The 13,064-nt window shown below is 42.2% G+C and overlaps 1 protein-coding gene across 4 annotated transcripts in view; it reads left to right on the top strand.

Moving 5' to 3' along the window:
* The window catches only part of ARHGAP26 (Rho GTPase activating protein 26), a 473,410-nt gene that overhangs the window by 151,350 nt on the left and 308,996 nt on the right, over window positions 1–13,064 (top strand). For all 4 annotated transcript variants that reach the window (XM_027546098.1, XM_027546101.1, XM_027546099.1 and 1 more), the window contains exons 7-10: window positions 1,619–1,723; window positions 3,153–3,282; window positions 5,461–5,561; window positions 12,669–12,763. In XM_027546098.1, the coding sequence (XP_027401899.1) occupies window positions 1,619–1,723; window positions 3,153–3,282; window positions 5,461–5,561; window positions 12,669–12,763 (431 nt within the window). The remainder of the gene's footprint in view (window positions 1–1,618; window positions 1,724–3,152; window positions 3,283–5,460; window positions 5,562–12,668; window positions 12,764–13,064) is intronic.

The raw sequence follows: 13,064 nt of genomic DNA, 5'->3' as shown, positions 1-13,064 counted from the left end.
GAGGACATACAGAGACTATGGTCATCTTGAGGAAAAGAATTCATTGTTAGTCCTTGGTGACTCTCTGTGGCTTACCCCCCGTTCCTTAATTTAGGTTAGGGATGTATAAATGGTGCCCCTAGATGTGCTTCTAGCTAGAGGACCCAGCAATGCCTGTTGCTTACCTCCTGTGAAGATGTAAGGGAGCAGATGCTCCAGGGACAACGGCAACAGGAAGTCAAGGGACCATGTTGTTATGAGCTGGGCCTTGTCTGACTTTCCAGCGTAAAGCTCTTTGATAAAGTGGGCTGGACACGTGGCGTTGCCTGAAGACAGGTCAGTGTACACCCTGGTGTTTACCATTCCTGCCACAGGCAAAATGTAATGGTCTCCTTTACTTTCATCGTTAAGGCTGCTTCTCAGAAAGGGAGAGTTAGGTGAAACAAAGTGAGATTGTGTTTAATAAGTAAAGGTATGTTCATTTAAGGACTAGAAGATTAAACACAACAGTATAAAGTGATGCAACTGTGTCTTGATATAACGTGTTTGAGGCAGGTCTGAGGGAACAACTCAAACGATGTGAGTCAGCTTCGAGCAGTTCACGTTAGATTGGGGGTGGTCTCCAAATGTAGTAGAATTGAGCTTGTGATAGAGTTGAGGTCCTGGTTATTCTAAACTGTGTTCAGGCTTTAATTATAATTCTTTCAGCTTGCGATATGGGACCGAGGCAGGACATGTAGAGCTTGGGAAGGGGCCAGGAGGCGTAACAGCAATGAGGTTCCATATGCACGATGAGAGGAAAGACAGCAGGACGGCTTGGAGAAGTGAAGGCTGGCAGGGGCTCAGTTAGTTGTTTTAAGTATATGAAGGTCTATTGCAAGAATCATGGTGAACAGATATTTTCACTCTTCACTAAAGACAGGACTAAACAAGGAATGCCGTTACCTTTTAGCCCAAGGTACTTTAAATGAGAATTTAGGGAAACCATCTTAACTGAACATGTGGGAACATGGGATTATTTTAATAAAGGGATCCAGAGCATTGACTTTCAGATAATTTACGGCAAGTGCAGAAACACACTTGAACTGGATCTAATCTTGATGATTTTCTTTGATTTGACTTTGCCTGTTAGGCTGCAGACTCAGGACACACCAGCTTCCTTTTCTCTCTTCTTTGTTGGTTATCAGTATAACCACACCCTTTTGCATGATAACCCGATGTAATGAATTTAATAGGAGACTGAGTAGGACCCCTCATCTTCAGTTTCTGAAGAAGTGGTTTTCTTAGGGGGTGATGAGGCTTACAGGATATGAGCTTGGGTGTTGGTGCCAAGGAGACCTCGTTTCAAATTGTAGCTGCTATGTACTGTGTGTTTTGGGACAAGTTACTTAACCTCTCTGAATCTGCTTCCTTATTGTTAAAATGGAGATAACAACCTATGTAATGAATCCTACTGTTAGGACTATTCAGTGAGATGGGGCATATGAAGTCTCAAGAGCCTGGCACGTAAGAAGAGCTCAGTAAATGATAGTCATTATTATTACCTTGTCATTATATTATGTTCAAAGCAGGGCTGGGAACTCAGATACAGCTCCATAATACCTCTTGAACCTGCTTATATGAGGTCTTCCCTTTACAGCTACTGGCATTCCTACAAGGACTCTTCACTTTCTATCACCATGGTTATGAACTGGCCAAGGACTTCAACGACTTCAAGACACAGTTGACTATCAGCATACAGAACGTGAGTGGGCGAGGGGATGGGCTTCCTTTCCCTTGTTAAGGGAAGGAAGAAACAAAATATGGGTCTGGTTGCATAGAGATCGCGTAAATGGATGGGAATGCAGATGGGGAGGATGGGTCTTGCTTGGGTTCAAAGGGCAGCAGAGGGCAGTCATCTCCAGGGTGCTTGGTGGTCCCAGAGCTCATCCTCACCTCTGTTATTTCAAAGCTCCATTATTTCTGTTCGCAGAAGTGCTGCTGCTGATTATGTTTTAAATCTGTAGCACCAGCATCAGGATTTCCTTTGGCAGTGGAAGTCCCAGCCCCACCCAACCCTGCCCGGCCTCCCTTCTGTGCGTCCAGCTGCCTGGCCACTTGAAACACTAGACTGTATATTCAGAAGTAGGGGGTGGGGAACACATGCTGGCCTCCAGCTCAAAGGATGTGTTCTTGTTCAACTCTTGGTGAGGAAATCCAAGTCAGTGTGCCTTACTCCCAATCTCCTTTCCCAGATTGTAAGCAGCAGGGCCTTTGGGTGCACAGAATCCGGCTTAGGCCTCTGATCAGTCACTGGGACTAAACCCCTTTCTTCCCTAATGTGATCACAGTAGTCTGCACTTCGTCTGTCTTTGTCTCTGGTTGATCCTGTGTCCAAATAAACCCAAGTGTGTCCGAGTGGGTTGGACTGTATGCTTTTGGAAGCCCGAGCTCTCATTGTTCCCTGTGGCGCCTCAGAACAGGAAGTTGCAGGGTCTTGGACGAGCTTTCATGAAGTATGGCCTCCCATTGGGCTCGATTTCTCAGAAGACAGGCTCTGAAGCGGAGATTTACACAGAGCAGGTTCCCAGGAGGCAGTGTGGGCAAAAACACCTGTGAGAGAGTTGAGGGCAGCAGGCCCTGCAGAGGGAGAAGTTGAGCTGGAAGGTCTTAGCTGATGCCACAGGCCCCCTGGAGCTGCGATGGTCCCTGGGCTCCCCTGGGTACTGGTACAGGCTGTTCTGGCGGAGGGGGAACCTTACATGAAGCAGCTGCATTTGAGGAGGAAACTGTCAGCAAACAGCCAGGGTGAGAGCATCTCTGTCCTAGAGGCTGGTGGAGGGCTTGTCCTGCTGTGGGCCCTCTGCCTCTGAGTCGCCAGGATGCTTGCTAGAAACGCATGTTTCTGGGTTGAGAAGTGATGAGTTTATCTTTGGGGGTGAGGACTGGTCAGTTGCATTTCCTGCTGGTTCCCCACGTGATTTTGATGGTCACTAGAATTTGAGTGTCATTCTTGGATAGGGCTTTCAGGCCAAAGTATACTTCAGTAAAGTAAACATTTGCCTTATTTTTTGATAGCTGAACATTCCTCACTTGGTTTTAGATCTAGGATTCTGTAGGTTGATACTCTGAAGTGCTGGAGAAACAAAGAGGGTTTCATTTCTTTGATTTGGATAAAATTCCTTTCATCCTAGACACGAAATCGCTTTGAAGGCACCAGGTCGGAAGTGGAATCCCTGATGAAGAAGATGAAGGAGAATCCCCTTGAGCACAAGACCATCAGTCCTTACACTATGGAAGGGTACCTCTACGTCCAGGAGAAACGTGAGTGCCAGGCCAACCAGCGGCGTGGGTGTACTCATGCCTTTTTTCTCAGGAGCTGGGGGTGTATCCAGTAGTCCCTGACATGGAACATTTTGGTCAAAGCAGAATGACTTTACAGTTCAGCTTTCTAGGGAAAAGATGCTGTCCACAAGGTCTTGTCTATCTCCTAGTGATATATTGTGTTTTCTGTGTAACTGGAATCCTGTTGCAACCCGGAATTCATAGGCTCTGCGCTGCCACCTCTCCCTGTGGTGGGACTCTACTCTTGAGGTTCCTGTATACCCTCAGTATAGCTTTACATACCACAGCCTTGGCGTAGAGGCCTTGGAGAGGTCTAACTGGCTGGGTTTTATAGTCATATCCTTTGGTAGACCTAATAATAGTTGTTTTTGAGATTTGTTTCAGCAAGGCCTAAAGTACTATGATTTTGGCTCTTTCCTTCTTCACTTCAACTCCTGTCATTCCAGAATGTTATGAAAAGTAGAAATAAAAGCTCACTTCACAAGCCAGGGAGAAGGGCCATTGACTTGCCCATAGGATGTCAAGGAAAGAAATGCTAGGTACTGCTAACCTAGGGTTTTCAGTGATGACTCAGATTTATGCTCTGGGCTGTAGCACTCCCAGACTTAATTCATGCATGCAGTACTAGAGATTAAAGAAAGGGCATTATTTTCCTTTAATGGGTAGTTCTTCTTATAGTCTCCTGTCTGGGCACTGTTGATTAGGATTGTCAAATGTCTTCACTCCCAGAAGTTTCCTAAGAAACAAAATACTTACAGTGATTATTCTGTGTAGTGATTGCTCAGAAATTTGCTTGGGCATAAAATTGTTCCCTGGTGCCAATGGTGTAGTGATGGGATTGGAGGTTGGAGTATCAGTTGTGATGAGAGTTTTATGTCCCTTATTCTTACAGGTATGAGCTTGTTAAGGCTTGTAAGAAGCAGAAGCTACATATACAGCACTTTGGAAATCTTTGTGCCATCACTGGAGTTTATTCTCTAAGCCACAAAAACACATGAGAATAGTTGCTGTTTTCATTTGTTCTTAATGCTCCAATATAAACGCTCCATTGCTTTTTAAGTGTATTAAGTGATATCCAACACTTGCAATGGGTATTCATACCCTGAAAAATACCTATTAAGTGTCTGCTGAATCTTTTTTCATGTTATCATTATTTTTTAATCATGTCTGTTATGCAGTCTCTATAAACATCCAGAACTCATATTGATTGAGGTCTTTGCAGGCTAACAATGCCAATTATGCCTTCTTCCCCTAATAGTACTTTGTTTGAAATAAAGTAATTGGCCAGGCACCAGTAAAATAAGAAACTGTCAGAATTTGTCTTCAGGGCACCTGCCTCTTTCCCGAGGGATAATTTTGAGGGACAAACACTTAGATTACATTTGAGCATTTACATTTACTTCCGTTCCACATGTCTAGTGTCTCTGGGTTTTCTTTGTCTGCTTTTCAGATCTTCTTGAGTTCTGCTGAAGTAAAAATTAGGAATTTGAAAGTAGGTCAGAACCCCTGTATATATCTGTGCACGTGATCACAGCGTAGCTGTGTGGGAAGCGTGAAGTCATCGCACCACATGGGGACGGTGACGGGCATTTTGAGGAGCCTTTCTATGTTCTTGTCCAGTCATCTTACTCCTGTCAGGGGAGAGAAAGGAAGCTTCAGATGGAAATTGATGATGGGAAAATGAATTAATTTCCCCAGAGAACCTCTACTTCCATTGTATTTTAAGACCCATCAGATGCAGCATTTAGTGGGAAAAAGTCTTCCTTGGTCCTTGGGAAAAGTCCTGGGTTAGTTCCACTTCCAGCATGTGAGATTAGATTTCTGCCTGTGGTTGTCTAGCTGGTGTGGAGAATATATTGCCCCTCAGTTCAGTTCAGTTCAGTCGCTCAGTCGTGTCCGACTCTTTGCAACCCCATGAATCGCAGCACGCCAGGCCTCCCTGTCCATCACCAACTCGCGGAGTTCACCCAGACTCACGTCCATCGAATCAGTGATGCCATCCAGTGATGTCGTCCCCTTCTCCTGCCCCCAATCCCTCCCAGCATATTGCCCCTATAAACAGTTTAAGAATAGGTGAGCATTGTGAGTTACATGTTCTGTGTTGTCCAGTATTCAGTGGACATGTAGAGATGTTTAATGGGGAATATTACTTTGCAGGTCACTTTGGAACTTCGTGGGTGAAGCATTACTGTACATATCAACGGGATTCCAAACAAATCACCATGGTACCATTTGACCAAAAGTCAGGAGGAAAGGGGGTGAGTTCATTTTTAAATTTCATGTTTGATTTACTTGGTTAACATATGATGAGTGTAATGCATGTTTGAAGTAACACCTCCAATGTTCACTGTAATTTTCTTCATTTTTATATAGTAGTTTCAGGGGGGATGGCATCTGAATAAAGTAAATAAATAAGATGATTATTTTTAGTTATAAGCTGTGTTAGAAGCTGTAATTAAGACAGATTCTTGTATTTCACATATGTGCAATATTAAGTGTGTTAATATGTTTAGATACTAGAAATCCTTGGATGACCTCATCCTGTGAAACTAATTTTCATCACTTGCATCTGATACCTAGAGGACTGCCAGTTGGCAGTTTAGATGTTCCAGTTATCTATCTATCATTTCAGTTTTCCAGATATCTATTCCAGTTATTTATTGTAACAGAACACTAAAAAATGTAGTGACTTTTAAAACAGCACCAATCATTTTAGTTATTTCTTACAGTTTCTGTGGGTAAGGACTTTGGGGAGCATGTGGGTGAGTGGTTTGGGCTTAGAGTTTCTCAAATGGTTCCAATCAGTTGGTGACTGGAACTGGATCATAAGGGTTTGAAGCAACTCTGGGCTGATCAGATATCTTCCTTTCTCCTGACCTCCTCTTCTCTTCTCTTCCCTCTTTCTCTTTTGCTCTGTATAGTTCCAAGTCCTGTTCTCTGGCTTCTCTATGTGGGCTGGTTTGGGCTTCCTCATAGCATGGCGGCCTCAGGACAGCTAAAGTTTTCAGGAGTGAGTCTTCCACCAATAAAAGCAGACACTGCATTGCCTTTTAATGATCTAGACTTATGTTGGCCCTGTGTGTTGGTTGAAGCAGTTATGAAAGCCCACCTAAGCTCACCCAGTTGTAGCGGGAGAGGGCAGACCCTGTCTTAGGAGGAACAGCACAGTTGCATTACATTGAGAGCATGTGGGGTGAAAGACGTCCTTGTGGCCATCATTACAAGAGCCAGGCTGCATCTGTGGGGTGACTGCTGCAAGAAGTGCCTTGCCGTGCCCCAGGGTTCACCTTTCCTCTGGGAGCGCTCCGTCTGTCTACATTGCCTTTTTGGGTCTGTTCTGTCTTTTCTCTCTGGCTCCACATTACATCTCCTTCTTCTTTTTCCTTTCAGTATTCTATTTATGATGGTCCTCTCTGTGAATTTTTTTTTTTTTTAATTTGTTGTGCTCAGGCATTTTGGCCTTTCTGGATTTGCGGATTGCTGTCTTTTAGTAATTTTGGAAAATCCTTTTCAATTATCATTTTGAATTTTCCCCCCTCCCCATTCTTTCTATTATCTCCTTTTGGAGATATTTAAATACTTTTAATAAAAAGTATTTATATTTTTCATTTCTTTGAATCTCTGGACTGCGTTATGGATAATTTCTCTGGTTCTATCTTTAGTGTAAAGAATTTTTTGCTGTGTCTGACCTGTCGATAAGGTAGTCCTCTGTAAGTATTCCAACTGTGGCCTTCTTTGTGCTGCATTTTTGTGCCTCCTGTTGGGTTTGCTTGCACGTGTGCAGGCGCTGCAGTGTAGAGGCGGAGAGCACTGGCTCTGAGGTTAGACTGCCCAGGTCAGTGATGTGTGACGCTGTTGTCATTATTGTTAGCTGCTCCCCCAAGCTGCCCCCTTGCTCTCTGCCGCTTCCAGTTTCTCTTCCTGACTTTCTTTTTCTTAGGCCACAACACTGGAGTTGGTCAGCATCTCTGTCCTTCCTTGTATGAAAGCATAAAAAAAAAGTCAAGTCACTTTTAATGTTTCTTGTTAGGGGTAAAGTTGACTTATAAATAATCGCAGGAAGATAGACATGTGAAATGATCAAACATAGAGAAATTATAGAGTTAGAAGAAATAGTAACAATCTCTGTTAATAGGAATCGCTTATTATCATGAACTGGAAATAGAGTTAGGTCTGCCTTTCTTAGATCAAGTCATAGTTCTTTTCTAATTTCTAGTCCTTCTAGAAATCAACTTCACTGAGTTATTCTCTCACAGTCTTTTGGGACTGTTGATCTGGTGCTTTCCTAAACCTGGAGTGAAGGAACTCTCTTGTATTTTCTCTACTCCTTTCTTGCCACACTTAAAAGTAAAGGGCAGAGACCAATTATGGTGAGTGTTTGGAACTCCTTAGACTTTACTGAGATAAAAGGAAACACTGAGTTCTTAAGAGGTTTATATGTATTAATGTATATAAACTTCTTGGGACAGAAAATAGAGGCTGACACAGAGGCTGCTCTATTGGGAGCTTGGTATTATATGAAATCATTTTTCTAGTAATAATTACTTATATTATATTTTACATTTTCTAAAATATTGTCCTTTCTCTTCCTGTTTGATCCATTTTTCCTCCTTTACAAAAGAGGAAATTGAGGATCAGAGAGAGAAAGTGATTTCTAAGGCTATATGATCAGTGAGTACTAAAGCCAGTACTCACACCCTGATTCTGGAGCTGGCGTCTCCTGATTCTGAGGCAAATCAAATAGAATAATAATGTATAAATATAAAATAATAGCTTTTCATGACATCTCTCTGTTTCCTTAGCCTCAGGGTGGAAGAGACGTGAAGACTGGCTGTCCAGAGGTGATATCTTCTTAATTTATATAGGAGGAACATGTGATGTCATTGTGTTACATGTTTATACAAAGCTCTCTTAGGAGCTGGAGATAAACTTAAATAGGTGATAGGGCGTTTTCTTTTCCTAACATGCTCTTTATCCTTCTCTCCTTCCTTATCCCCTTGCATTTGGGTTATTTTCCTTTGAAAGTACCCGCTTTTCTCTTCATTTCAGTCCAGGAGACGTGAGCAGATTTTCTGCATCCTCTTGGAGACAGGGCTTGTATGTGGTGAAAGACAGTACCCCGAGTTCTACCCCATGAGATGAGGCCCCTCTCTGTGGGAGCCCTGGAATAGCCCAGGGCTGACCCTGTCCCTTCCCTGGCTTGAAACCCTTCATTATGTTCCCACTGCTTGCAGGATACAGACCATAATCTGGATGATCAGGTCCCTGTCTTCCTCAGTCCTCTTTCAGTCTTGCTCTTGGATTCCAGACACACCGACTTCCTTTCAGTTCCTCCAGGGCTCCATGGACCCTGACTGTGGGGGCCTCTTCACCTGCTGTTCTCCACCCAGATCCGTGTTCTTGGTTTTATCTCCTATGAATCCTTTGGTCTCAGTTCAAGAAAGCCTTTGCTGACCTTTTTGCCCAGGTTACACCCCCTTAATTTAGGCTTTTGTAGCACAACATGCTTCTTTTTTTGTAGTGTTTGTCATGGTTGTAACTCTTCATTTGTTTGTATAAGTGATCGTTATCTCTCTTCCCCATTTTTTAAAACCATGATACTTGAATAGATTGTCTTTATAGATTTTTCCTGGTATGTTATGGTCATTTTTGGAACAAAGTCTTATATTCCTCTTATTTCTGCTTATATTTGCCAGTTTTGTATAGATCTCTGTTTTCTCCTATTTCTCAGGGACACCTCCCCCTAACCCAGAGAAGGAAATGGCAACCCACTCGAGTAGTCTTGCCTGGAGAATCCCATGGACAGAGGAGCCTGGCAGGCTACTGTCCATGGGGTCACCAGAGTCGGACACGACTTAGCGACTAAACCACCCTCCCCCTAAACTTTCCAAGTGGGAAGCAGTCCAACACCATTAAATCAGAAATAGAGTTAGATATTAACATGGTCAGAGGTACATATGCTTGTGCATTTATGGTCATACATTTAGGCATTGCAGAAGGAGCAGTTCTCAATCTGAGAAGTTAATCTTTGCCATTCAGTAAGACAATAGTGTAAGACTTGTGAATGTAGACTGTCTCTTCCTAGATCTTCTGTGTTTTATGTGCTATTTTGATATTAGTGGGTGATTAAGTTTTACCATATGCAGTCACATTTCCTATTATTCAACAGACTAGGCAAGTTTGTTAATTTCCCCCTAGTTTAGGAAGAAACATTGGCAGATACAGGAGAAAAAGGAACCCTAAAAAATTCCTATGTGACAGGAAGAGAAGAAATCAGGGGCAGAAACCTCTATGTTTCTAAGCAGTAAATTAGTGCTGTGCTGTGTGACAAAACTGTTGCATTCCATTTGTACAATGGAATACTACCCAATAGTTCAAAGAAAAAAGCTCCTTTGTTTTATACCATGGGTTTAAAAAATTGCTTGCATTGTTTTAATGTTAATTTTTATTTTTTATTGAAATATAGTTGATTTCCAATACTACCTATGTTTCAGGTATAAAATAGTGATTCACAATTTTTTACAGTTATACTCCATTTATAGTTATTATAAAATATTGATATATTCCCTGTGCTGTACAATATATCCTTGTAACTTATTTATTTTGTACATAGTAATTTGTATCTCTTAATCCCTTACCCCTATCTTGCTACTCCCTCCTTCCCTCTTCCTACTGGTTTGTTCTGTATATCTGTGAGTCTGTTTCTTTTTTGTTCTATTCAAATGTGTTTCATTTTTTAGCTTTTACAGATTTATTTGTCTTTCTCTGATTTACTTTATTAAGCGTAATACCCTCCAAGTTCATCCATGTTGTTGCAAATGGCAGAGTTTAATTCTCTTTTATGAGTAGTATTCTGTTGTATGTGTGTGTGTCTATATGTGTGTCATACACACACACCCCACTTCTGTTATTTAAAAAAATATATATATATATGGGATTTTTTTTGGCTGTAGTGGGTCTTTGTTGCTGTACGCAGGCTTTCTCTAGTTGTGAAGAGCGGGGACACTCTAGTTGCAGCAGTGGTGGCTTCTCTTGCTTTGGTGCACAGGCTTCTAGGAGTGCAGGCTTCAATAGTTGTGGGCTCAGTAGTTGTGGCTCATGGGCTCTAGAACCCTGGCTTAGTAGTTGTGGTGCTTGGGCTTAGTTGTTCCACAGCATGAGGGGTCTACCCTGACCAGGGACCAAACCAGTGTCCCCTACATTGCAAGGCGGATTCTTAACCACTGAACTGCCAGGGAAGCCCTGTACCACTTCTTTATCCATTCATCTGTTGATGGACACTTAGGTTGCTTTCATATCTTGACAGTTGTAAATAATGCTTCTAAGAACACTGGGGTATGTGTATCTTTTTGAATTAGTGTTTTGTTTTCTTTTGGATGTACGTACACCCAGGAGTGGGATTGCTGGGTCATATGGTAGTTCTATTTTTAGTTGGTTGAAAAACCTCCATACTGTATTTCACAGTGGCTACACCAATTTACATTCCCACCAACAGTGTACAAGGGTTCCCTTTTCCCTACATCCTCACATCCTCACTAACATTTATTATTTGTGGTCTTTTTGATAATAGTCATTTTGATAGGAGTAGGATGATATCTCATTGTGATTTTGACTTGTGTTTCTCTGATGTTTAGTCATGTTTAGCAGCTTTTCATGTGTCTATCGGCCATCTGCATTTCCTCTTTGGAAAAATATCTGTCTAAGTCTTCTCCTCATTTTTTAGTTGAGGTGTTAGCTTTTTTGTTGTTGACTTGTATGTGTTGTTTATATATTTTGGGTATTACCCCCTTGTTGATCATATCATTTGTAAAAAGAAATAAACCCTTGATTTACACAGCATGAGTGACTAGCAAATGAATTACGCTGAATGAAAGAAGTCTGGCATAAAAGGGCATTCCATTTGTATACAGTTACAGAGCATTCAAACTAATTTGTAGTGGCAGAACAGATTCAGTGTTTGCCTGGGAATGGACTGGGTGGAGGGCTGATGGATTACAAAGGGACTCACAAGGAAACTTGTGGGCTGATGGAAATGTTCATTACCTTGATTATGTTGGTGATTTCATGGATGTATACAGATGTCAAAACTCATAAGTTGTTTACTTAAACATATGCAATATATTATACATTAAAAATTATACTCAAGATCCCCTGGAGAAGGGAATGGCTACCCATTCCAGTATCTTGCCTAGAGAATTCCATGGACAGAGGAGCCTGGAAGGCTACTGTTCATAGGGTCACAATGAGTCAGACCTGACTGAGTGATAGGATGGATAAACAACAAGGTCCTATTGTATATCACAGGGATCTATAGTCAGTATCCTTGATAAACCATAATGGAAAAGAACTGAAAAAGAATGTGTATGCAAATAACTGAGTGACTTTGCTGTACAGCAGAAATTAACACAACATTGTAAATCAAGTATACTTCAATAAGAAAGTACATACTTTAAATATGCTGCTGCTGCTGCTAAGTCGATTCAGTCGTGTCCAACTCTGTGCGACCCCAGAGACGGCAGCCCACCAGGCTTCCCCGTCCCTGGGATTCTCCAGGCAAGAACACTGGAGTGGGTTGCCATTTCCTTCTCCAATGCATGAAAGTGAAAAGTGAAAGTGAAGTCGCTCAGTCGTGTCCGATTCTAGCGACCCCATGGACTGCAGCCCACCAGGCTCCTCCGTCCATGGGATTTTCCAGGCAAAAGTACTGGAATGGGGTGCCATTGAAAAAGCTGTTAAAACATATTCATTGCACACCTACTCTGTTCCAGGGACTGTTTGGTCTCTGGGGACCCAATGGCAAGCAAAAAATAGGCTTAGTACGTGCCCTCAGGGAACTTGCAGCCTAATGAGGAGAGAGACTTTATTTGAATCATCCTTTGGGCAGCAGCAGATCTCAGCTGTGATCAGTGCTATGAGGGAAGGAGCGGGGTACATGGTGCTATGTGAGCATGTCTGGTGTATTTGCAGGAATGTTTTTAGTGAGAAGTGACCATTGAACCAAGATCATAGAAGTTCAGAATTGGAAGGAGGACCTCAAGGTCGTCTTGTTTCAACTCTTATCAAACCTGCAGATTAAACTTATTTAAAACAATACCAACAAGAGTTTAATCTAGCATGTGTTGCTGCTATATATACCATCATAATCTGTCAATACTCAGATGCTGGGCTCCAAGTAAAACATGGCTCACAGATTTTATCTGCATGAGGCTCTGGCCTGAGGAAGTTGGTGACCAACCTCCTGTGGTCCTGAATACTCAGGTCTTAGAGGATGAAATGATCACTCCTGTTTATGTGGCATCTTTGTCCAGGAGAGGAGCATGGCCCGAGTTCTGGCCTCATTTTGACTGTCTGTGTCTTCCCAACAGGGAGAAGATGAATCAGTCACCCTCAAATCCTGCACACGGCGGAAAACAGACTCCATTGAGAAGAGATTTTGCTTTGACGTCGAAGCAGTAGACAGGTGAGCAGTTGTCACACTTTTTCTCAGAAACAAATATTGCTGAATTTGAATTTCTTACCTTTCCCATCTAGTCAGAACATTCTGGTTTTTTACCCCCTCTTTCCCATCTCCATTCCTCCATTTAAAATAGAGGCCAATTGCTCTTTTGTAGGAATCAGTATCTCTACCCCTGTGCTTTACATTTGGCACTGAGGCCCTGGTTGGTTTTCTTTTAATGTCAGGGCTTCCTTCTTAAGAATGTGTGTTAGGTCTCAGGAGGGTGAATTTATGTTTAAAGAGATCTAATTAGCACAATTGTATC

This window comes from Bos indicus x Bos taurus, chromosome 7 (assembly GCF_003369695.1).
Source record: "Bos indicus x Bos taurus breed Angus x Brahman F1 hybrid chromosome 7, Bos_hybrid_MaternalHap_v2.0, whole genome shotgun sequence".
Classification (NCBI taxonomy): domain Eukaryota; kingdom Metazoa; phylum Chordata; class Mammalia; order Artiodactyla; family Bovidae; genus Bos; species Bos indicus x Bos taurus.
Note: the sequence above shows the minus strand (reverse complement) of the source record. Positions and strands in the feature narration are given on the sequence as shown.